Source organism: Echinococcus granulosus, assembly GCF_000524195.1.
Source record: "Echinococcus granulosus chromosome Unknown EG_S00023, whole genome shotgun sequence".
Taxonomy (NCBI): domain Eukaryota; kingdom Metazoa; phylum Platyhelminthes; class Cestoda; order Cyclophyllidea; family Taeniidae; genus Echinococcus; species Echinococcus granulosus.
Window position 1 is genome coordinate 205,932 of NW_020170403.1, and position 26,660 is coordinate 232,591.

A 26,660-nucleotide genomic window follows, 5' to 3' on the forward strand; every position below is an offset into this window, starting at 1 on the left:
GATATAAACCATTTATTTCATCACTCACAGTAAACATTGCTTTCAGGAAAATCCTTGGCTTGTTCTATAGCGACATGCATTTTCTAACTAATGAAGACCAGAGAGTCTTCTTCTACATGATGTAACTATTTTTAAGCTGTGTACTTTTTACACCACACATCTAATTACAACACAATTGCTTTTTCTAGGAGTTTCTCTACACCTTTGAAGCCAAATTCAACATGATTTATTAGGCAGATAAGTTTGGATCATATACATCAGGTCAGGTCAACCGACATTTGATGAAATGAGGTTGGACCGAAATCAGGATGAAGCAGGCAGAGAGCACAATGTAGAATTCTGTTCTGTGCTTTATGGTATATGAAATTTCAGGAAATGTTTTGTTGTATTTTATAAAATTTATTAAAATATTTCATTAGGCGATGCCGGATTTTAAGAAATCCTTCGGTCACCACTTATTTGAAAATAGATCCTTTAGGTTAAGGCGCATTCACTCACTGCGGAGGAGCGGTGTGGTATCTTACTCCTTCATGCTTAGCTTTGAGTTATCTCGATTTGATTCATCCGATCATTAAAAAAGTAGGCTATTCTAAAGACTTCACAAATTTTTTTAAGAAAAATGTTGATAGGTGCATCTTGCAATTCACCGAGTCATGTCACATCGTGGTGGCCCGCCACTACTCATTTATAGAATAGATCAAACCAATAAGTACTTTATTCTTCAAATTTACTAACCAAAGTTCACTTTTCCTTCAATAGAATGCCCGCAAGGCCAGAATTCGCAAAGGTGCGGCATCCGATGTCACCGGCGCTGAAGGTGGTGGTGGTGTATTTTTCTCCCAGGATTCCTCTGGTGCAGATTCCGATGCAAATGGAGATGCTGAAGTCTCTATGGTCTCTTCCATCGGTCATCCACCCATTCTCCGCACCACTTTTAGCTCGACGGTCCGTCACCATTCCATGCCACCTCATGACAGTCTCCTGCCACCCCAGCCATCACTTATCTCTCCCTCACAGTTAAAAGGTGATGTCGGTGTTAGTGGTGCTGGTGGTGAGGGCCCGCGGAAACGAAATCAATCCTTTGGAAGTGTCCGATTCTTGCCACAAACCGAGTCACCATGGCTACCGCCTCACTCCTACCAACCGACGAAACGGCAGTCGATACTGTCGCTGGAGGAACAACGTGTCAACGGAGATAAAGATGAGGATGATACGATGGCTCCCATGACTGTCACTGAGGCTGGTGATGTCGATGACGACTCGAGGAAAGCGAAGGGCAACTGCGGAATTCAAATCCGTGTGGATAAGGAAAACAGTCAGTATGAATCTGCGGATCTGACTACCTCACGTCTGGGAGAGTCTGAGGTGAATTTAAGCACTTTTCAGTCTAACCGTTGTGTCTATAATCGCCTATTTTATTTAAAATACATTCTTCTTTAACACAAAATCATCAGAAAGACATGAAAAGTTTAAACCGGCGAAATACATTGCCAGGATTTGGTGAGAATTCAATATACTATATACGATTTGCAATAATAAAACTGATTGCTTGAGAATAGATCCTTCATAGTCGAGCAAAGCACGCCCGCGTGAGGTTTCGGTTTTGAATTCGGTCTTTAGTTCAAAAAGGATTGTTTTTAAAGGGATTCGAGGATGTCAAGCCTGCGTAGAGTAATTTTGTTAATGAAGTCGGCAAAAATATACTTTCTCATAGCATCTACTTCGTATTTTGGGCTTATTTGCCGGGCGAAGACCATTTAAATACCTGTATGGCGGCGAGGAGTCTTCGTCATTTATTCTTTACTAATTTTGCGGACAAACAATATTAAAGTTATCTGCGCCGATGTACCTCCCCGATAAATGAGAATTTAAGATGTGTCAAAAGGAAAAGTCGGAAGCCTCTACTATTGACCTTGACAACAATAACTTGATACCTTCAATACTGTACCAGAAAGTTTGATTGTCGGTAGGTTTTACCGAGCCCTAATCGAGACCACGAGCCAGGAAATCGTCTCAATTTAGCACCTTAAATGAGGACTCTATTATTCCCATTTCAATGATGTGTAACTTGCATTTAATTAGTTGATTTCAATGCTGTAGCTGCTTAGACTATCGTTCCCCTTATTACTTGACAAGTTACTCCTAATTATGGGGGACAGTGCTTTGTGGGTGCGTCTCAGTGTAGGTATTTTAATGGCTCTATCGCTTATTTTCGCAATGCTGTGTCGAGTTAATCACACAAGCAAATACAAACCAAAGAATCTTTTCTCCACATAATCACGCATCGATGTTATTTACAAAAACTGTTGCATTTGCGCTTCCACCCATTACTTTCTATTTTTAAGTTGATGTTTTGCACGCATGCAGCTTCAGACAACAATTCCGCAATTTGGTTGTGCAAAGCTGAATAAGGTGGAAAGAGCACTCCTCCTTTGATTAAGGAGTTGCCTGATGCAAACTTCTTAAGGGTGGTTTAAATCACCGCCTAATCGCGTAAGAACAGAAGATGACCCCATTCCTACCCATATTGGTGGCATTTATTCACTGTAGGAGCTAAGGGCGCTGCCTGTAAAAGTTGTTTTTTTTTTAATATCCCTGTGTGTCAGTAGGTGGCAGAGGGCCTTTCCTTCTAGCGGCAATCACTTTTGGAGTCCCTCATCCTATGCACCGAAAAGGCGTTGCATTCAACGAAGAAAAAGTCCAAGTCTTGTCTTAAATTTACTCAAGCTACAAAACACTCAAAAAAGGACTGATTAAATCGGTACTACATATTATTATTATTCTAAAACAATGAGAATGTTGGCCTTTGCTTCAATGAAGTGTTACGTGCCTTAGCCCATCAAAAAATTGAAATTATTTAATCGTAGTCACTCCAAAAGAATTGCTTTAAATACTCTACTTTAAACATGCATATAGTTTAAAATGTGAGTCATTTTGGTTTGCAATCGCTTGTAGTGTCACATATATGTGACATGTGTTCTTTGCCAGTTTACAATAACCGGTTTCGCAAAGTAATTATCTTAATCGAGTTCGTTGAGGCAAAAGCAGCAAAATTATACAAAATTCACCATTAGAACAAGGATATTTGCGATTTTTAGCTTTGAATCGTATAGCTTTAAATTGGACACATTTTCTGCGGGTTATGATGGTCGATTTTTTCGGAGACATTCATAGTGAAGCGTTAGATGATTTGATGCTTGTTTCCTTTTTCAAAGGCAATTCACCTTACATTGAAGTAGTCATCTGGTGTGAACACGATTTCTTGGGTATTTTTATTTGACTCCAAAGAATTAACCGAGCTCCCAAAAGAGATCTGTGAGAAATGCAAATTCGGCGATGCAATTTCCTTGAAATTTCTAAAGTTTACCAAAGTTTGCTGGCATTGCGATGCATCTTTTCGATATGATTTTTGGGCGCACTGTTAGTTTGGATTGACCGGCGTTGGAATGTCATCTTGACTTGGCAAAGTCGGGAATTATTTTTCTCATAATATCCTTTTCGAAGGTCAATTAACTGTCTCTTACTGTTAGCGAATAAGTTCACATCCTGAGTCTTCAAGCAAAGTAAAGTCTAGGTTTTTTGCATTCGTTTGCATTTATTAAGCAACTTGGAGACTGAAATCTAACCACAGTTCAATAAGGGCTGTTCTATGTTGATTCGGATAGCTAATACCACCGAAGGAGGGTAAAAGGGGAGTACATTTACCTAACTCTTCAAGGGAAAGTCGACGCAAATGGATTGGGAATTTAGGGTTAGAAAGTTCCGATTTGAGGAGAACCTCTCATACACCTGTCACTAGTGATGCAGTAGCCGAAGCTGCACTCCTATTGACTAGACTTGACCCCTCATTACTTATCGCTTACATAATATTTGAAATTTCCAGCACGAGGTCACGTTTTATTACCTCTGCTGATTTTCCCCTCGAATGGGGAGGAATACTTAGACGCGCACTCTAGCTGGGTGCGTGCCCGATAAAATAAATAACTAAGCAATCAAATCTCATTTCCGTACTCGCCGAATAATCTTTTGTTTGTTAATCAGCCTATCGTAGACGCTCTAGTGACGGAATGTATCAATTGCTATTCGTATTGGCCTTCTCCTCCGATCTGTTGGACGGAAATTTAAGTAGAAAAAGGAGCAAAGATCGATGAACTCTAGCATATTTCATTAATTTTTCAAGTATGTCTTAAATTTTAAATGTCTAAATGAAGTTTGTGATTTGTCATAGCTAGCCAAAAGAAATTCCCCTCAATGTATTTAAACAATTATAAAGGGTATTTCTTCGAATGACAAAATTCTCTACAATCTTCTGCCTCGAGCGGAGGCATTAGAAATACACCAATTTCCAGTTTAAACTGTGGCATTGATGCGATTAGATCGGGATGTCTTTATGCCAACCATAATACCCTTCTACAATCCGTCTTTTAGGTGGGTGATGGAACAAGTAACACCCTGTCCGATCTTGCAACGAGACACGTTGAGAAGTCAACAATGTCCCTCTTCATTGATGACAGTCACGCCTCTCAACTGGCTAGCCAAAGCAATCAAGACAGGGTCGTGGAAATACGATCACCTAGCTTACAGACGACGCGACGAGGCCACATCAGTCCCAGCTGTGAAGCCGCGCAATCTGTGATTCGTCAACAGCATAGGCACCTACTGAAGTGTCTCCAAATTGTCACGGTAATTTGATTATTTTTTTGAAAAGCCAGCATTGTGTACAGCACGAGGATGCACTCGAGGGTATTGGTATGAATTATGAATGCACACACAGCCGTGACAAATAACGGCATGAATGTAAGCCTGCTTCTCAGTTCGTTAAATCGCCCCCCCTCCCCCATATATGTGTGTGTGTTGAAAGGGAAACCAGAACTATTTATCCCCCTTAAGTGCAAGACAAGCCCATTTTATTCCTACTTCCGCCCATATCAAATTCTTGGCGTTTTATTTTTAGCTAGCATAGTTTTTGTAAATCGAGACAAATTCATGTCTTGAAGATTACGCCTCATTTCATTGTCAATTACGAAGTTATTCACAGTTTGTGTTCATTTTACCAAGTTATAAATATCAAGCATAGCTTTTGTATAAGGGATAATCTAGAAATGTGATTGAAGTTAAAGAAAGCAGATAAAGAAATAATTTCCGTGGATTGACATGCCAGCTAGATCACGACCTAGGTACCTAGGTACCTCGTTTCGATTCTTGCCGATCACTTTTTATCTTTGACATGGTATTTATTTGGAGTAGTCCTTTGAAATAAAGGACTAAATTATACAGAAAGTGCCAACGTTCGGCTGCGTAACTATTAATAGAGTCGTTCGTTTTTTTGATGGGCATAGGGACGGAGACACATTGAGAGAAATCTTTTAATAGCACCTATTGCGAAACCATAGCTATGGCCATGGGTCACTGCGCTCTCAAATTGGACGGCGCTTTGTACTTTTCTTTCATCATTGAGGAATTGTAGATTTGGAAGATGGTTATGAATGTGGTTATAAATATGCACAGAAGGATCGCGAGTTGCCAACGGAAGTGGTAGGGAAATGCTGCCATTACTTTAAGATAGCAGTAGCGCCTCGAACACTAAAGAGGCAAAGTGAATAAATCTTCAGCTGGAATAGATTGTATTCCTTTACTTGATAATATCATCCTACTAAATCCTTTGATCTTTTATAAATCTTGGGTTTATGACCCTTAAATAGCAGATAATTAAACCTAGCACAACCGCGCATTTTTAAGGTCTCAATGCATTTTATTAAGCTGCTTAGTTTCTCACGTCATCGTGTTGAATCAATGGTATGCACACATTTGATTTTTGAACACTTGGGATATTTTTCTTGCGTTTTGCTCAAATAAATCTGAATTTACAAAATTTAGGAGTGTGCACTACACGTAACGCACAACACCCTCCAATAGCACTACATGGAACGCTTTTTGGTCTTAAAGAAGGACAGAGAACATTTGGTGTTCCCTTTTTTATCAATTCATTATCGTTAGCGGCAACTTATTAATAAGACTTAGCGGTAGAAATGCGAAATTGAGGGATTTGAATTAAAATCCACCAGGTGGACAATGGAATTGTTGTCCTTCATATTTAAACTTATCAAAGTGCCTGTCTAGAAGGCGTTTGATACCTGCCTCGTTTTAGTATACTATTGCGTGAGTGAGGCAGTTACACTTTCGCATGTCAATCGCAATTACTTATTTGGCGTTGGGAGATTGATTTGCTGGGCGGCACGAATCCCATCTGCAGTTGGACCGGTGCAGCAATTTCGACTGAGCGCAGCGCAGATAGTTGTGAAGGTGTCACATGACTTTTGAATGAAAATGAAGGTGGTAACAAATGTTTCTTTATTTAAACAAATTTTGACTGGTACTGGTGCAACTGCAACTTGGTAATGTTTGGGGGGAGATTAATTATTACCAGACTAAGGTGGGGGAACGGAATCAGGCAAATACTTTACTTTAGGGCAACCTGATAATAAAACTGACCTGTGCTACGCCTCTTGCTTGATAAGGCATTAAAAGCTAGAGTGGAGCACAAAGTGGTGCCGGAACTACCAACCTATGCTTTAGTGCACTTTTACACAGGATCTGGGAGAACATTCAACAGCAGGAAGTGTGCTTTCAATGGAGGAGAAGGAGAAGATATCAAGAACGCGTGCCCTTTCCAATCAGATATCCGGGAGGCTTTGTAACGCCAACCTTCAACCCAAAATCATCTGTTACCTAGATTAGATCTCAAAATGGAATTTTTGGAAACAGCTTTATTTCATACATGTTTTAATGTACATACATGGGTAAAGAGGGAAGTAATGGTATAATTCCCCTGATGTAGGGTAATAAAACTGTCAACTAAATACGTCAAATGGCTTTACGGCATATGTCTGAAGCGCTGAAGTAATATTGACAGCTGAAGCAGTTGTATGGAATGTCAAGAATGTAAAGGAATGGTTTTTTATATGTACGAAGAGGCAGCGAGGATAGTGGATCGAGATTTCAAGAATAGAACGCGTCTTGCAGGCCTAACGTTAATTTATCCAGACCGATTAGAAGTAACATTTAAATAAGCTGTCTAGAGTTCAAGTTCATTAGACCCTAGATTATTCATGATGAAAAGGTCCTTATTTTTGCTGTCTGGAATGCTATCACACTTTTTCCTGTAGAATTGAAACTTAAAGTCGCATTTCATTGGGCACTGCAGTCATCCATCAAGATCATTTATAACCAACGTACAGAAGAGCTGAACGGCTAGAGACCTACAGTGGACACCATGAACACAAAGTAGTGGGCTCGCTAGTCTTCATGATGAAGAATTACTCGTTGTCGTCAGTTAACATAACTGCCAATAAAGGTGTCGTGAGCTTTCCCAAAATTACTGTTTGATTTCTCCTCACGACTCATTTACCGGTTGTGGACCAAACAGTATTTGTGGCTAAGATCTACCTCCTCAATACAATCCAACTTGGAGGCGCACAAGAAGGAATTTTTCTTGAGGAGCACTTACGAATAATGAACCTCTAGGTAGGAAGTCCTATTCCTAAACGAAAGCGCAAAACCTCTCGCCTCGGACTTAATTCCGGGAAATTTAACCGAGAGAGGATATGCACTTTAGTTAGGTTAGAAGAGGAGGCGGGAGGGGGCAGAGAAGGAGATGGAAGGGGTAGAGATGCTGCTTCACCTCATTTCTTCCCCTCTACTCCTCTGATAACATTTTTTCCAAGCTGTAAATGTTTGTCATCATTTTTGGCATTGGCATTGGACAATCATACGAAATAAAGTACACGGTTGGGAGATAAAAGTGAGACAGACACGGAAGTGTGTTGAACTGGAGCTGAGTTGTTTGCCTTCAGAGACTTGACGTTGTATAAAAGTAAAATTTGCAGCATGTATTTGTCTCCTTGGGAGGGGATTTAATTGTAGGTTGTAATAGCGGTTACTTTAAAGGAGTAAAGTGCATCTTTTGAAAATTCCTGTACCTGCTTAATATGTTTATATAAGCCGCATCACCTTAATTGGTTTACTTACGAGTACTACTTGGATATGGAGTTGAGGTACCTCTTTTCATTACAAGCAAATATCGGCCTTGAGTTGTAAACTTACAAACCATAGAACTTCTAGAGTGCCGAGTGAATGGGCTTCTGGTAAGTTTCGTTTTCGTTTTTTTTACCTTGCATACTTTGGTGAAAGTGAACTACCCTACATTCTGCAGTTTCATGCAAATTTCATTTAGTAAGGAAAAAACCCTTTTGCTTTAGTGAAAAGCACAACAAAAAAGGCTATTTTTATCAGATCTTCTCATTTATGTTTCAATAGATAGCAACTGTCTTAGTGTTACTAAATTAAATGACATCAAAATGCTATCTCAAGCGACATTTTTGACTTACACATTGCAAACACTTGCTCAGAAATTCTAATTTTGAGTTAAATAGCTATGCGCACAAAAATTTTGTTAGTATTGCTAGAGGGCGAGCAATGGCATCTGGGTGGTTGTTGTATCACTCACCCATCTACCTCAACGTCTTGTTACCTACACCATCTTGCATTACACAAGGTAGGGATGTATCTTGCTTAGTCCAGTTCCCTTTAAGATAAGCATTCATCTACTCGTAAAAGTTGCCTTTTTATAAAGAGGTGTTATGTCTTTTAAAATATATCATACGAGGGAAATTTAATCACGAAATGTCAAATCCAAAAAGGACGTCGCACACTGGTCTTGTTTTTCAGTAGGTTGTAAGTTTTATCTTTAATTATGTTAACAACAATTGTCCTCCCTAGGTTGACTGCACCACTCAATATGGGGAGCGATCGTACCTACTAGAAGTTTTCATACGGGCAACACAGTCCCCCTTGGCATAAGATTTTTCCCTTTTTCAGCTTTCAAATGTGCATGGTGCTCTTAAGACAGCTTAGGCGATTCGCCACTGTAAGCACTGCTGATGTATTAAAAGCATGGAGAAGTAAAGGCGTAGCTTTGTAGGTGGTTAATTAGAAACCACTTATGTACCTTGGATCTTGAATTAGGTCAATTTTGATAACCACAAAGGCTAGAAGGATGAAAATTGTGGGCTGAGTTACAGATGCTTAATGGGAGTATGGTGCTGTGTGAGACCGATTGGAGACGTAACAATGTTGGTAATTGTGCCAGTGTAAAAGCCTCTTAGCTACTATGGTCTTTGGAGGCGGTGGTAAGGTATGTGGAAACTACTTGCCATAAAGGTGGCAAACTACAGGAGATCTTTATTCCTTTAAAGATTTGATAATGCGTGTATTGGTGGTACTTTGCACCCTCACCCTCCTCCGTACACTAGATGTTTCGACTCTCTCCACTCATTTAAGCCCGTTATCTTAACTTTCCACTGCTTTATCCCATTTGACAGAATTAGTCTTGCCAGTGCATTGTGGAATGACTGATCAAGGTGTTGGTCTGATGAGAATCCTGTTTTCGACTTAGAATTGGTCGTGATTTCAGCCGTTTTCATCAGATGTACCTTTTTCCTATCTAGTTGTCAGGTAATCAACTACACTAATAGTTTCTTTTGAAACCCCAGTAGTGTAGAAGTAGCCAATCCTTCACAATGCACCCCCAGCAAATTGTTTCAAGAGATGTACATCAAGCTAAAACAAAGAAGTGCAAGCGTAGACAACATGGTAGAGATCTGTGGGCATTTGATTCGAAGATTGTGACAGCTTTGTCGAATATAATAGAAGGCGTACTGACAGTACGAAGACGATATAAAGTATACAGGTTTAAAAGTATGAAAGTGTGTTTGGAACTTTTGGGAGTTCGTTTGCATGACGCCGCTTTGTCACCTTGGCAGTCGAGTTATGGGAGAATTAATGTGTAATAGTAAAGCAGATACCGTTTTTGCATTTTCTTTTTATGGCCGTTAGCCTCGACACCTTCCTAACTTTTCTACTACGATAGTGCTTGTAGTGTAATCAACCGTGGGATAGAAGCTAGGGTTATTTAATGTTTCTTCTACATTGGCAGAAGAACTTAAAATCTGAAACTACTAATTTTGGCCTATATTATGAACAAAATCGGTCAATAGGGGCCAATTCCAAGTATTTTGAGAGTAATGTACAGCATTCATTATTTCTTTCCAAAATGGTGTCATCTAAATGCTACCCAACCATCCATCTAGAACATTCCTCACTCCTTTCAACGCAAATATTGAAATAGTCTTGTAGACAAATTATCACCAAAATTTTGCCATTCAATCAAATCTGGTCGAGCTTGAGGCTGCTGCTGAAATTCGACATCGTTTCGATGGCACCTTGATGCAATGCATTACTGCTCCACCCTCTATTCTGTGGTATTTTAGCTCAACATCCATTCAATACAAGCAGGATTGTGTTTCTCTGGAAATGGGTTTGCTGACGTCACCAGAGATCCTGGAAAAACTAGATGCAACTTAATTTGGAACGCAAAAATTATATAGAAGACAAATTAAGCAGGTGTTATTTCTATGTGCTAAGTAAATTAGGTACCATTCTATTCATATTCAAGCTAATAGAGTTCTTCAACTTTTTCCTATCTAGGTAAAATCTTCTCCAAGGAGCGATCAGTGCAGCTGTTCAGTAGTTTCACCCTCATCGCGAAGGAAGAAGTCTGCAGGAAGGCGCATGACTCTGGCGGTTGCAGCTCGTGAATCCTTCTCCTCCTTCCTTCAGTTGCGCTTTCCAGGTTCCAGAAGTGGGAATCGATCCAAGCGCAGCAGCCTCTTTTCCCTCTCTGAGTCTCAGAATCAGCAACAGCGTCAACAGCACCATAATCAGCAACACCATCACCACCCTTTTATACACCTACACCTGCGTCAACCACCAATCCGAGATCAGGAGGAAATCTCACCTCGGGATCAGCCGGAGAGAGATCTAGGTGGTGAAGACGTTAAAGAGAGCGATCGCTCCTCTAGTCTGGACCATGTCTTCCACCCAGCTTACTGCACCAGGGCGCAGTCACATCATCCACAATGCAAGGACGGCGGTGAGGAAGTTGCAAAGAAGGGTGATTGAGAACGGTGTGCTGAATATCCGAACTCCCGCGCGAGTATTGTGATTTGGTAAAGAATTGTGTGCCATGTTTTAAGAATACTTATGTGTATGTACAAAACCTTTCGTCTTAAAATGCTGAGAGAGGGGAATAGGTGGAATCTTGACAAATTAGTAAATACCTGTGGGAGACATCTAATCCAGTCAAGAGGCATCCCATTAGTTGCTGTGGATTCACTTACTTATTCAATCTATGCTTCACCTAATTCCTTTTATTTCTTTTTTGAACAGACTGGATGCTTAGAAACGTGAAATTTGTTCTAAAAGTCTACAATAATTGAACATTGTTTTCAATCATTAAGGCCCTGAACATTCAGGTAGTTTCCTGCACCGACAATTACTTTGTGTTAAATGTCATGGAGAAATAGGTATCCGCACAGCATTCTTCGGCTATCCTTTTTTGACAAAATTGACGTGGCAGATGGTTAGAAAATTCGAAACAGCTTTTAAATCACAAGTGATTTCATATTTCGCACTACGTTTATTTACATCTTGAGATAATATTTTACTGCCTAAAATTCGAAGAAATCCCAAAGTGATTTGGAAATGCAGGGCCGGTATTCCACTTTAAATTCGTGTAGTTTTTTTAAATGTCGGCCACTTTTGATTATTTTCCGTGCATGCTCTGAGTTGATTGTTGGCTGGAAGTTGAAAAGCAGAAAGCATCCTCTGCACTACTGCAGCGCCCCAAGATGTCCCCACGTAGAGAAGAGTTAACCAAGATACTGCATAGCCGCCCTCCTCTCCTCTTGGGCGCCGTCCCCATGGACGCCCTTGGTCAACCTCTCGCGTCGGCCATTACAACGCGATTGGGTAATCTAAGAAAGCACCCACCAACCAACCTCGCCAGCCATGGAATTTGCGCGCATTTAAGGAGGTGTTTAGCTGCATCGCTACTGATCCCCTCTTGGCAATTCTACTAGATCTGCAGTAACGTCCAATTTGGTAACTGTATTGGGGGAAGGGGTAATGCGCATGCCATCACGTATGCCCATCGCTAATTGTATAAACGCTGGCCTCAAGGCAGAGTCATTTGATAAGCGCCTGTGTGTAAAACAGTTTTATGGAAATAATGTTTCGTGTCTATTCCACCTTGTAAATTTGCCCTCACTTCAGTGCTACCCAACCATATCTGTCTGGGTTCTGTCTAGCTAATAGAGAGTTGGAGGAGGTATCGCGTGTTTAAATCATTGACATCTTCGTACAGGTGGCGTAAACAACTCCGTAGCTAGCTAATCCGGATGATTTACGGTTAGTATCACTTCACTTTTTGTTAGCTTTTCCGCAGAACATGAGATTGGGGCAGTTGCCGAGGGTAGACGTCGCTTTTTACCTTTCTGTCAGAGATCGTTACAGATTCTTCCATCCGCAGCACATGACCTTTCTCAGTCACATTGAGTTTTGGCATTCATTGAGAGAAATCAGGGTATTCGTCCCTTTGGATCGGGTTCGCTTCCCGCCGCTGCTAATGTAGCGCACCTAGACCACCCGACGCACAGGAGGGCCGGAGGTCTACTGACATAGCCTGGAGGCCAGCCGCTCAGGGGAAGTACGAAGGCAGAGTTTATGAAACAAAAGTGTAGAGTTTAGCCAACAATTAAAGTATTGCATACCACTTTGAAGTTAACAAATTGTAAGCCATTAGGTGGGCTTGAAAAACAAAAAAGCATATATTTTTGGAAGAATTTTGAATTTCTTGGGGTTGCAACTGGTTCTTGCTAAAAAATTTCCAACTTATTGTAGGAATTTTCTCTTAGGGTCCCACAGAATAGGTGCTTACAGCTTGCGAATTTAGAAGCTCAAATTCTCAAAAATTTAATGCATGGCATAATACATTAACTTTATGCTTGAGTTTGGTAAATGACGATATAATCGGTACCTTTTGGATACATTTCGGACCTTCACTTAATTGATAGAAATTTGTCGTATATTACATTGGGTTTTGGGGCTACCAATTTACGAATGTTGTCCGAATACAACACAATTTTAATGTCCTCTCGTTTATGGATAACCCACAGTGTAGTGCTATTTTATCTCAAGACTTTCTGGAAGAGGAAAAGGTGGTAGTAACAGCCTTATAGATAATGAAATTCCTCTTTCTTCTCCATTAAACATGCATGGGAACGTTTAAAAAAGATGTGTGGTTTGGGCGCGCGGAAAACGTTATAAGTAGTCTACAAACAGAATCGCTCTTCTTTCTCTCCTGCATTAGTAAAATTTTCTGCATCAAGTGTCTACACTTTTTTACAGCAAAGAGGTTTTTGCCATCACCCTAAGCATGCCGGTTATTTTTGGCAATGCTCTTAGTCCCATTGCCTCCTCGTGGGACAAGCAGGCAGTTGTAACTGTCAAATGGACTTAGTTCAACAACGCAAATCATCTTATATTCATGGACTCTGTCCCATCTTTCCCTAGAATACTTACCACTTATGACACTTTTGTTCGTACTTGACAAATTCTTCGCAATATTGTCGTTCAAAAATAGAAATAGAGGACGTTTTTTACTGTTTTTTGGTGAACGCAACAGAAGCCATGTACCTAGAACCAGTTTTGAACTTCACCACCGAATGAAAGCACATATGCTTCAGTAACGAGTTAAAAGATTTTTAATTTCTTATAATTCATTTGATTTGGCTGCTGTTCTATGTAATAAAATGCCATCACATCGTCCTGCCATAACGAGGTTTTAATGGCCATGTCGCTTTCACTGGTCATGCTGATGGTAAATTCCGCCTTCTCGACAGTGACCCTTCCTTAACTACTAACCAGTGCAATAACATGAAATTCTACTAATAATTTCAAAGGTGTCACTATCATTACGCTGAGGGGGAATTGCTACTTATTTTACTTTTCAGTAGATTTCAGGTGGAAGTTTCCATAGCATAATCTGCCTATGTTAGAGATTTCACTGTATCCTCCTAAGTGTTAATTATTGTTTTTAGTACTACTTTTGATTATTAAATGGTAAAAAGGCTTGTACGGTTTTGGATAAAGCTAGCTGTAGTGACTTAGTGTAACTTGCATAGATATGTGTGGGTTGATTGGTGCGGTATCCCTTAATGTGCTCCCTACTATATTCCCTTTATTCTCAGCCCACTCTCACATCATTAAATGCTAAGTAAACTAACTGGATGAATGTGACTCGAGTTTGCCTACTTCAGGAACCGAGTCTAATTGCATCCCATTTATTTCACAGCAGTCTGAGAAGTTGGGGTGGGTGGTAGCAGAAGGTGCCGAATAGAGATGACTCAAAAGTATAAATCGAGTAATTCGGCATTCAGAATCACTTGAACAATACGGAGAAAACCTTCATGATCATCCCCATGAAGACTTTTGCATTACCATTGAAACAGCAAGAGAGGTAGAGGTAAAAATGTTAAGGAAGAGTTGGATATTAGAAGTAAGATAGCAACAGAAGTTGCTAGGTCTAATCCGCTTGATCCTAGAGTCAATTTGTTTTGCTCAGGTCATTCTAGCCTGTGTCTCACTAGAAATGTTTAATAATTTGCTATGTTGACTCTTTTGACGAATGTCATATTTCAGGAAACCCGTCTTGTTTACTTGAGGAAACTGCGTGAACCCATTCGGTCGCCTTCTACAAAGCAACCCAACTCTTGGTGTTACAATAGGGACAAAGGAATTACAATATTTACCTTATAGTAAATTGTACGTCCTTAATTTTATGTTCCCTTTTTTTCTATTGGCATATCCTCTAGGTACGGTGTTTCTGCCCATTGAGTATTACCGAGGGATTCAATTGGAAATAGCACTTTTACAGCCTTTTCGGTGAAGATGATAATATCTGTGTAAAGGAGGTAAATTTTAGAGTTTATGTGAGATTTTGCAAATGGTGTGATTTATAATTTTTGTTCGGTTGCTACTTGGGGTTGGCAGCTCAGATAGCATCTTTTTTCACACCCTTTCTGACGCAAATGCAATAGCTCGCAAAATCACGACTGATGGCAGGGAAAAATATTTTACTTTATTTTGCTTAAAAGTGCGGAATTTTCCTTCACTCCTAAAAAGCTATTGAGGCGTTGAACCGTTTTTGGCAAAGTGTCAGCTTTTTTCTAAAATGGATACTTGAAAGTAATTTTCAAATAATTCTATCACCAGAACATCATGACACTGTCGTATCTGCCAAGTGGATATGCGGACCTCCCCTTTTCCTTACTGTCGGTGTCATAAATGACATCTAATTATGTATCTTTTTTTGACTCCTGAATAACTACTCACATATTGTCAAGTGTTCACCTAGTACTAAATGACAGCACTTTAATTTACCTTCTACTGTTTTAAGTTTTTAAGGCTTTTTAACATCATGCGCTTGATTTTTGGACTACTTAACATTGGAATCTTTAATTCTTCCTTAATGAGCCAGAGCCGTACTACAAATTCCACTCTTACACAGCAGTAAGCCTCCTGAGGTAAACAGCCCAGCTATAGTCCAGGCCACCTCCGTTTCTCTCCCAATTATTTCTCAATTGTCTACCCTATTTTACATGCGATCATGTGATTATTTTGCATGACAATGCCAAGAAAAGATGACAATCGTGTGAACCACAATGGTAAAAGAGGGAATGTGGATAATATAGATGGGGGAAGACAATATTTCACCTCTTCTTTCCCCACCCCCTATTCCTAAGGCATGAATGAGTCTGAGAATAGGACTACATTTTATTGTTTCTCTAGTCCTGGATTTTTTAATCAAGAATAAAAGGAAATTTTTCTTCCATATTATCCAGTTGTGTTGCACTGAGTGGACGAGATCGGTGCCACTATTACTGTTTGGTATTCTGAAAGTCTGCAAAAGTGTCACTTGCGCAAATAAAACATGGATGGTGCGGTAAACTCCGAATACAAAAGCAAGAAGAACATTTCCCATCAAAGGTTATTCAGTCAATCTAACATAAAGATCTTGGTTTTATAACTTACGCGAGTTAGTGGTTGAAGTTAATTTTTGCCTATTAATGTATTAGCTAGCGGGTGGAACGTATTTGCTGAGATCATAAAAAATGCTGCCCCTCCAAAAGCGATGCAGCCAGCTTTGAGTGATCCACCACCAGGATCATATTTAAAGCTTTTTTTCCTCTTCAAATGCTACACAACAAATGAAGTAAAAGCTCTTTCAGCCTCGAGTTTGAAATTTAGTCCAGCTCGGTCCGTGAGCCGGACAAGCTGGAATCGCACCCAGCCAGTTAGTTCAACCGACATCTAAGGATATGGGTGTGGATTGGATTGAAAAGGATAGCAGTACAGAACACATTTAGGAGCCCTGTACGGCAATACTCACCCATATACGTTTGTACAGCGAGTTATACCGACAATTGGCCAAGTATTTTGGTCACTTGACTTGCATTGCAGATTTGTTTGCAGTTTCTGCGAAATGCATTCTCTGTCTAGACTTAATGTGAATATCTCGAAATTTTTTTCATACCTCCCTAATATTGATACCTGGATGTCTGCTAGACATGGCTGGCTGTAAAATCGTGCACTTGAAGAAATTTTCTTTAAGAAATATTAAAATTACTATTTGCCCTTTAAGCCACTGAAGAAGGCTTGAATGGCGCAATAAATTGAAGAATTATGTTGACAAGGAAAGCCAGGACTTCCCGGATTATAACATTGTATGTGACGAAAACGTGGTGCGCTAGGTCACTCAGGCATCAAAACGAGCACCAAAGTAGTGGAAGCATTCAACACCGATGGTAAAGCAAAACGAGTAATTCGATGAAGATTCATTCATGCAGATAAATCTTTATGTTCCAAAGTTTTGTAGTTTTTCCAAGTCAAAAATAGATTTATTTTGAGCATTTTGCGCTTTGTTTTTTTTCTGCACAAATTCGTGGGTCCCTGTTTGAGTTGAACGGCCTTTATGGGACCAGCCCATGGACAGAGTGACTTTCATTTTTATCACTACTTGCATAGATGACATATTAAGTATTTATATGTCTTAAAGATACTTAAGGTCTCTCGATTCCCTACAATTCCTCAACGAAACGACAAAGTCATTAAATTGTCCTATTCTGATACAGCTTTCTTACATCCATCCAGTTATTTAGACAGCTCTTCTTAAGAACTAGATGTCAAAAATGATTAAGTGTTTTTTTTACGCTGAGAATATGGAAACAAGTATTTTTATCTGTTATGTATGATAAGATCAAAAAGCGATATCAAGGTAACTTTTGGTTAAATTACTTCCATTAAGGACCACCATATTCATCTTGGTTTTGTTGAAAACTGCGACAACCCTGTATTTATGTACTATTTTAAATCACATTTGAAAATTTCTACCATCACTGATAGTTTCTCTAACTTTAAGACCATATTTTAGGGCAAAATTTTGAAGTCTGCTTTACTTCATGTGAGTTGAATACCCCTCGTCCTTTAAATAGTCGGTGTTATTACAATGCCTCCTCACTCTGAACATCGGTGATGATAGCAAACGATGATCTTTTCCCCTCTGCCATTTAATTCTAGAGTTAGCTATCGATGAATTTTTCTTCTCCTTACCCTTTAGTAATGCGCATTGATGACAGTTTTGCTTGTCATTTAATAAAGGACGGGGCATAAAATAGTTTCGTGGGGATAGGGCTTCGCGTCTATTCCTCCTTGCCACATCATCATCACCTCAGTGCTGCCCAGCCATATATATATATTCATCCAGGTTTGATCCAACTAGCAGAGAGGCGGAGGTGTTGCGTGTTCACTTATACAGATACCGTGGACAGCTCAATACCAAATTTTTTCAGATGGTTCACAGCTAGAGTCGCCGCAGTTGTTAATAGCTTCCCTGCAGAACACAGAATTCGGGTAGTTACCGAGGGTAGATGCTATTTTGAAAGCTTCTGTCAGGGGTTGTCGAAAATTCTCCCACTCACAGCATATGTCCTTCTTTTGTCATGTTAAATTTTAGCATTTAATGGGGTAAACCAGGGCAAATGTCTTTCAGGATCCGATTAGCTTTCCTCTGCCACCAATGTACAGCCCCAAGTCTTGCGTGTAGATGAAAGAAGACATAACATTCGGACAAAATGTGTGTTGCAGGAGTAGAGATGGGTTGGGGACTACTAATATGGCCTAAAGGCTAGGCTGCGGGGCAGAAGTACAATTATCATGGCCTTCAGTGCTTACGTAGCCAAAACGAAGAGTTTAACAAACCATCAAAGTATTGAAATGATATTTAAAAAATAAGATAACGCTTTCATTTTTACTAGGTTATTTGACTTTTCCATATACCTTTGAATATGCGGGCTTTCCAGCAGCCGCAGCTTGTGATTCTGCTTGGTGGAATAGCCTTTAGGATGGGCTTTTTGTGAGACAGGGCGATTCTAGGGTACAACATGCCGACGAACATCAAGTAGCGGAATCTCATCACAATGTCCCACGACTGCAAAATCTTAATGTCTTCCCAGGAGTTAAGGTCAAATACAAACCAATTAAATGGAAGTACAAGAACGTATTATGCACTTTGTGAAAGTCAACCTGTAAATTTCCCTTTTAAAAATGATATCTTAACTCTAAAGGATTGAACTCAAAAACACTTAGACAAGTTTTATAACTAAAAGTACGTGAAGTTGAATTCTGAGCAGATTTAAGACCTACTCTATCAAAATTCATCCAAAATTACAATGAAGTATAAAAGAAATATATTTTTAATTAACGTAGCAAAACATGATATCACAATGCCTCGCAAGGCAGTAGTTCATGATAAAACCATCGCAATGTCTCCTTTTCCTTGACATAAACCAATGCAAAAAGACTCAGTAATTGCAGAAATTTCCCAAAGCTATGCTTCATTCGTTAAACTAATCTCCATTGCAATCTTCCATTCTTCGTCAACCGAACACAAGGGGTTGTAAATCTCACCAAACAAATTGCCCTGACGTTAGAACAAAACAGCACAACCCCAGACACCACCGTGTACATCACACTTTCACTTCACAAATTCACACGTGATCATGGGATTGTTGAATGATAATGTGAAGGAAGGGTGATAATTATTTTGGGTGTGGAGAAATATCCCCAAGAGAATACAGGGCATGAGATGAGGATGAGATAGGGCAATGCAATTTCGCCTTTCCTCCTTCTCTCTTCCCCTAATTGAAATACATCCCTTCCCATGGGTCAGTTTTGCGGCAAGTAGTATGAGATTGTGCGCAGGAATAGTTGAGTCTGCGGTGCAGCCCTCTTCTCGGAGTGTGTGCTAGGGGGTGGTTAAACCTGCGCTTGATTTCATATTGCTTGCCACAAAACTGACCCATGGGAAGGGATGTATTTCAATTAGGGGAAGAGGGAAGGAGGAAAGGCGAAATTGCATTGCCCTATCTCATCCTCATCTCATGCTCTGTATTCTCTTGGGGATATTTCTCCACACCCAAAGTAATTATCACCCTTCCTTCACATTATCATTCAACAATCCCATGATCACGTGTGAATTTGTGAAGTGAAAGTGTGATGTACACGGTGGTGTCTGGGGTTGTGCTGTTTTGTTCTAACGTCAGGGCAATTTGTTTGGTGAGATTTACAACCCCTTGTGTTCGGTTGACGAAGAATGGAAGATTGCAATGGAGATTAGTTTAACGAATGAAGCATAGCTTTGGAAATTTTCTGCAACTATTGAATTTTCCACTTAAGACAAAATTGTACTTACTTAGCACCTTTATATTTCTATGGCTCATCATTTTTCCCCATTACTCTAGACACTCGTAGACCAGCATTTCACTTTTTTTTGAATAGAGTTGGATGTGGGAACTTTTAGTTGTTGCATTATTGTTAAATAGACTCTGAAAATTAGATCAACACTGATCACCCTTTAATGTCGTCCTCGATAACATGAGTTATGCCAGTATTTGCTTATGTTTTGCGGAAAAATTTGGTTGTTTCGTTCATTGCTTTAAGCTTTTCTTACAGTTCTCTCTGAGATTACGAGATATTTCTAAAATCGACTATTTTTGTATACCGCTAAGAGGAACATACTTTCCTTAGCTGAGATATTGCAGGATTGCCACAAGGTTGCGCTATCTACGCTATGGCCATTGAATAGCGCTACTTACTTTTCTTTGCTACCTACACTCGTTTACAGGTGATGTCGGTGACTGTCGGTGAGTTGCACATGTACGCAAATGCTTTTACACCAAGCCCCTGGGACCTGATGTTCCCCTTTTCATAGGTTTTCTAATGAATCGTGGCAATAAACAAAAATTGTTTTTGAGTACACTATGGCGTGTTATTCGTTCTAGAGCCTGCTGAAAAGCCAAATGTCCTCTTTCTATAACCTCACTTGCAAACACCTGTTTAAGGGCTTCGTGTTTGAGGAGGAATTTTCGCAATTCAAGATCAAAATCCTCATCACCATAATCCTCCTCTTTAACTCGGCCAATTTGTTTGCTACAAGACCTGGGGCCCATCACCTGCCATAAAGTGACAAAAAACATTCCCAACGTATGTTGAAATCAAGCTGAGGTAGATAAATGCGAAGGCCAAATATATGTGATGGGTTGTTGCAGATGCAGATATCAGCTGCTGTTGTTGTTACATTTCCTCCTTTGAGCGATTTTTGCGGACCCAGACACGAAAACTCGTCTTTTTATGCTATAAATATTCTTTTATACACTTGAACAAGAATGCAATTGAAGTATTTTTGCGTAAAATGAATGTCGAAAAAACTGGACATTATTTTATTCAGCTCGGCCTAAATGTATATTTGAAGCAAAGCAACTTTACATTTAACCTCTCTGTAAAATTCCATCATATTAAAGTACCCTTCCTTCATTCGGATCCATCTGGTTCACTATACATTTTTAAAAAATTCACTGAGTATTCTCTCTGACTAGTTAAAAGTTAGAAAGAAATTTATGAATCGAAAAGCTACGAAAGAACACTATTTTTTCTCTAAAAGAAGGCAATCATTTGCTCTGAAGACGAAGCAAATCACAACACTAGGATGGCAAAAGCATTGCCGATATACAGGAGGGCTGGGCATGGGCCTCTGGGACATGCCGTCCAGTGGAACTGCAACCGCAGAGCCCCAATTGTTCGCGTAACCGAAACGAAGGGTTAAACAAATAATCAGGTCAGCACAAAGCATCTAATCCAGTGCTACTCTTGGTCAATCTCCCACGCCGGACGTTACAGCGCAGTCGATGCTCTAAAAACAGGAAAAACGGACCAGACGCCCTAGTCATCGAATTTGCACGTAACAGAGAATATCTGAATGCAACGTCAATGGTCGCTTTTAGGGAGTTCACTGGCTGTAGAGCTTCCTTATGTTCAGAAAGTGTATTAGGAAAGAGAGAATGCGCAGGCCGTCACGCATGCCGATCGCTAGTCGTAAGAGCACTGTCGTAAAAGTATAGTCAATTCCTCCGAATAAAGTCTCCCTCCTTGAAAATTTGTTCCCAATAATATCTATCAGGGTTAATTCGCTATTAGAAAGGTGGAGGAGATGTCGCGTGTTAGCTTAATGGATATCTTCATGCAGGTACCGTAAAAACAGCTCCATAACAAACGTTTCCAGATGGTTTGTGTCTAGTATTGCTTTGTTAATTAATGGTATTCCTGTAGAGCACAGGCTAGAGTAGTTGCTTAAGGTAGACGTCATTTTCAGTCCTATTATTCAGAGTGGTCACAGATTTACCTCTCTGCAGCGTATGACTTTTTCATCATTAACGTTTAGCACACAGTAATAGAAATTTGGGCGGTTGTCATTTGAGATTGGGCCTGCATTCCACTGTCACCAATGTAGCGTCTGAGTCTTCACGGAAGAAAAACTAAGACAAAGTACTTGGGCAGTGGCGATATAGAGAAGTGTTGGGGGGAAAGGGTATGGCATGCGCGAATGGCCAAGCTGTCCAGAAGGAAAACCAAGGCGGAGCTTTAAGTGCCCATGTAACCAAAGTGGAAAGTTGAACAAACAATCAAAACATTGCGCGACGCTCTCCTACTGCACTTTTACGGATATTACACCCATGCCCAATTATTTCCCCCTTCGTCAAGAATATTTGGCATTCTTGAAATTTTGCAATAGCAATAAATAAAAGCAAAAAATTATTGTATGACCCCTTCGCAGTATTCTTTTTAACAAACTGAAAGCCTTATTTTGGAGCAGGGGGTATAAAGCTTTGCTGTCAAATTAGGTCTCGTTGTGACCAAGTTTAAATCAAAGTTATCAAAGCTCTTCATCCAGTGCATCTCATAAATCCTTTTGAAAAAAGAGATTTTCTAAAATTTTGACGAAGTTTCCACTTCATCAGCGGTCTCAAAATAGAGGCAAAAATTTGGGAAAATTATTTTGATGATGAAATATTTTCAACTTTATGGCAACCAAGAGTGAGTTTGAGTAATTAATCAGCTGGATTAAATTGAGGGTGCAAAATATTGCATTAGACAATAAAAGCAGTAAAAAATACCTAAAAAAGGAGTTCTTTTCACACTCAATAGCTGTCTGATTGGGAGAGCAGACAAAAGTGATGCCTCAATTCTCTCCAGTTGCTGATAAGAGTTGAGCACTCCACAGAAATACCCCAGAACTTTGTCTAGCATACTGTTCAACGAAAATTATTTAAAATAATACCCAAAAACTAAAATTTTTACCTTTTGTTTCTTATGACATATAGAAGTGCTCCAAAATGGGAGTAAAGGAGATGAAGAAACTGATTTTTAAGCTGCAACGGCGCCAAAAACTATTAAAATTTCAAACTTGTGCATTGCTTAAGTATTTTGTCTATGGTGGGCTTTATGGAGGTGTTGAGCGGTCAGTAGTTGGCTTTGGAAAAACACGTGGGATTGGTTTTGTGGCCGACTCTGTAGGAGTATAATGGGAGTCCAATTTAGGGGCGATTGGCAAACATTTCCATGTTGTCTTAATTAAAATATGGAACCTCAAATTGCTGCAGAGCACATTGGGAATTTGCCTCTCTCAGTCTACTAGCAGTTTACTCCCATACACTGCTAAATTCCTGAACATGCAGAAAAAAGTGATTTTACGTAAATTACATTTTATCTACACCGCTACTTTGAGCTCTGCAGATTTCAGTTCCCCGCTAATTTGCATGGTGTTCTATTGACAGCCAACCAGCCCTCTGCTGTTTCTACAACAATTCTCATGAAGGCTCTGGAACGGACTTGGGCTCGACAATGTAACCCTTCTAGGGGTTATAGACTTCGCTAAAGTCGTTTTATTTTACATTTGAAGAACAAAACATATCGAAGGTCACAGTTGTGACATTGAAGTTTATGCCTTTATTCTTTTTGAATAGGGAGGAATTGAACGTCAAGTAGAACGCCAAAAACAGCATCTTATATGGGTTTATTTACTCTTCGGATATGGAGCTACCGTTTAAGGATTCTTTTAAAATATCCAAATCTGTAGTTAGAATTGCACCTGAAACTCTCCCATAACCCTGATAATTTCTTAAATAGCCCCTGGAGACACGTCCGAAGACAAGGGAAGTTATAATACTGGGATAGATCAGGTATTGCCAACATATGGAAGGGTTGAGGGACTATTAACATGGTCCGGAGGCTTTGCCACCCACCCGAAGAACAGCAACAGGGCCCCGTAAATAAAACGAAGAGCCAAACAAGCAAACAAAGAACTACATAACCTTTCCCCTCTTTGAGTGTCATCCTCGGCGCTTTCCTTGGTCAACTCCAACCCGTCTTTCCTCTGCATTCAGGAAGCATTTAACTCACCCTCATGCCCCACAAAAATGTCTACCTGGATTGGCTTGACGCGAGAAGGATGGATCACAAGGCTGACGGGTGAACGGTCTCTTACCTACAAAAATTGTAAAGTAAAAAGGAGATGAAATATCATTTAGTGACATTTTATTTTACAAGTATTCACTGTTTGACCATTTTTATTTAAAATGTTATGGGCGATCTCAACGCGTTCGGTGCTGTAAGGACAACCACCAACGAACCAGCTGCACCAGTCATCCAATTTGCCGCCATCTGAGAGAATATCAGAATGCAACGTCACCGCTCTCTCTTTTAGCTATTTTACTGGATCTGGAGTTTCATCCACTTTGAGAATTGCGTTAAGGGAGTGAAATATGCAGATTATCACGTATGTTCATTGCCAATTGCAGGAAAGCTAACCTAAAAGCAAATGAATTTGATGAAACGGGGTTTAAAATTATCCGCCCCTCCTCGATACTTTGTTCTCACTTCAATGATGCCCAGCCATAACTATTTGGGTTCTCTCCAGCTAATAGAGAGGTATAGGAGGTATCGGTTGTTCGCCTAAATGGCATCTTCATATATGTACAGCAGACATTTCCTTAACGAGCTTTACCAGGTGGTTCAAAATCATGGCTAGTGTCGCTTTAGTTGCTAATAGCATTTTTGCAGAACACGGGGACTGGAGTAGCTGCCAAAGGTAGACTTCACTTTTGAACGTTCACTTAGAGGTCATCACAGGTTCTTTCACCTTCAGCATATGCCTTTCTTTCATCCGTCTCATACTGGGCATTCAGTAATAGAAATCAAAGATGTTATGCTTTAGGACTGGATTTGCTATCTGCTAACACCAATGCAGAGCCATGAGCCGCCCCTGAGGTCTAAAGAGGTCATAATACTAGGTTGAGAAATGTATTGGTGAAGTACAGAAGGAAAGGGGACTACTGGTATTTCTTGCACGCCATTATGCCCAGCGCAACTACTAAGGCGGGACCCTTCAGTACCCGCATAGCTAAAACGAACAGTTAAAGTAGCAAAGTATTACAGTATTTTAGCAGAGCAAAGTTTGTTCGATTCGTATGTGCACCTAGACGGACGCCTCAGTTAAACCAGGATTCGGCCACTATTGTGGTCCGTGGCTCCCCTACTTCACTCCTATCAACATATCTTCACGCATCTTTGGCCTATAACTCCTCCATATACTGTCTTCAAGATGAATCAGGTGTAAAGTTAAGACGGAATCTTGTCTTCTTTTCGAAAATAATCCCAAAAAAGAGACAAATACTATGTTTTTTAAATTATCTTTGAATCTCAGGAAAACCAATTTTTAACCCTGTTTCTCAAGTATTTGCCATGTGAGAGGACTAACTAAAGGAATCCAATCATCCACAGAAAAATGATCGCACTTCTATATCAAGCAATGGTTATATTTTGGTATTGCCGTAACCACGGAAAATTTTGGGAAGCAAATTTTACAGCCATCTACACTTTTAAACGCCATGTGGCTGTAAGAAATTAGAATTCAGGCCAAGAATTATTTTCATCTGTTTACCATCTCCTCATTCCTAGTAGAGCTTTCTCCACATCTTTGAGACAATAAATCGTCTATTGGTAAGTTAATGGTATTGTAGCACCCCAACACCCCGCTGAAGCCGACATAAGGCATAATACATAGGCTAAATATGCACTGCCGACGTGGAGAAGGGCTGAAAGCCATTGACATGGCCCAAAGACCATGTCGTCTAGCCGATGTACAGGGGCGGAGCCTTAAGTGCCCTCAAAAACAAAAAGGAAGGGTTAGCCAAACAATAGACGTGTTGCAGCGTGAAGGAAGTTCTTCCACCAGGCTTTTCACACAATAAACACAAATTGCTTCGCTTTTTAAATAAAATAATAAATAATTTAATTCTGCAAATTTAAGCCAAGAGTCGGGGTTTTAGACACATTATACTGCATTAAATTGTCTACAAAACTGGTAGCTATTTTAGTTCCTTCCAGTTTTTAATTCTAAAGGCTAAACATCTGTGCCAAATTGAAGCATTTTGGGTGACAAATAAAGGAGGCGGGTTAGCATTCGTAAGATGGACAATTAAGTAGACTTTGTGGCTCTTTTAAGGCCTAGGGGGAATATATCCCTCCTATCACATCTTTTTTGTGCCTAAAGAGGCAAGGGAATCCTCACCCGCAAATTGTACAACTCCTGAAGGGTACACTGTGTCAAAATATGAGCCACACTGCCTAGCAGCATATGGCAGTGACACTAAAGTGGTAGCATGATCAGTCATTTTCATCCTCTGTCAGTTGCTGTTTATTAAGTTTAAATCTACTTTTGGTAATTCTTCCTCGCGCTTCACTTAAATGCTGTAAACGGAGTAGATTTAAATATGAACTCTTCGATCTCCATGGATTATCGCTATCTCGGTGTTGTGAAGTTCCCCCTATCCCCACAGTTGCCTGGACCTTCTTCGTGCAAATAATTAACCTCACCCCTTAGGAAGTCTCAAGGGTTAATTCGAGAAGCTAAAGTGGTAAACAAGATTCTAATTTAGTTTGTCATACTCAAGACTTGAAAGTCGTAGGAGGAAGGCGTTTGTTGTGGGTGGCTGATGCTACAGAGGCGCATAAGACAGGAAATGTCAAGGCCTCGCCGACTTTTGAAGAATATCGGGATACAGCAAGCTACATTACGTAAAGTAGGAGCTTATTTGAAAGAGCTTAAGTGTGACCTTTTAAGTTAGAAGCTTTTATGTAATTAATGATTTACGTCTTGATATGATCACAGAACACTGCTGACTCCTCCTCATGTGGCTTTTAAGCTAATGCTCCCACAGCTAGGGGTTGACATAGAAAGTTTTCTTTTTATTTAGCACAGGTTCTAACAGGAGCAGTGGTTAAACTATTTGCTTTGCTTTCGCTAGCAG

General features: G+C 40.0%; 3 protein-coding genes across 3 annotated transcripts in view; 2 read left to right on the plus strand and 1 right to left on the minus strand. All coding sequences in view use genetic code 11, as the record gives it.

Annotated features, from left to right (window-relative positions):
* The window catches only part of EGR_03974 (Potassium voltage-gated channel subfamily D member 2), a gene marked incomplete at both ends in the record, with an annotated part of 17,288 nt that extends 12,596 nt beyond the window's left edge, over positions 1-4,692 (plus strand). The window contains 2 exons of the mRNA XM_024493223.1: positions 760-1,365; positions 4,429-4,692. Of these exons, the coding sequence (XP_024352322.1) occupies positions 760-1,365; positions 4,429-4,692 (870 nt within the window). The remainder of the gene's footprint in view (positions 1-759; positions 1,366-4,428) is intronic.
* Positions 4,693-9,169: 4,477 nt separating this feature from the next.
* Positions 9,170-11,019, plus strand: EGR_03975 (hypothetical protein; the record flags this gene model as incomplete). Its single annotated transcript, XM_024493224.1, has 2 exons — positions 9,170-9,193; positions 10,546-11,019. The coding sequence occupies 2 exons, from the start codon at positions 9,170-9,172 to the stop codon at positions 11,017-11,019; spliced, it is 498 nt and encodes a 165-aa protein (XP_024352323.1).
* Positions 11,020-11,445: 426 nt separating this feature from the next.
* EGR_03976 (hypothetical protein) lies at positions 11,446-17,626 on the minus strand (the record flags this gene model as incomplete). The annotated part of the gene is made up of 6 exons (XM_024493225.1): positions 11,446-11,620; positions 12,669-12,773; positions 15,037-15,125; positions 16,493-16,563; positions 17,239-17,306; positions 17,484-17,626. The coding sequence occupies 6 exons, from the start codon at positions 17,624-17,626 to the stop codon at positions 11,446-11,448; spliced, it is 651 nt and encodes a 216-aa protein (XP_024352324.1).
* Positions 17,627-26,660: the final 9,034 nt, after the last annotated feature.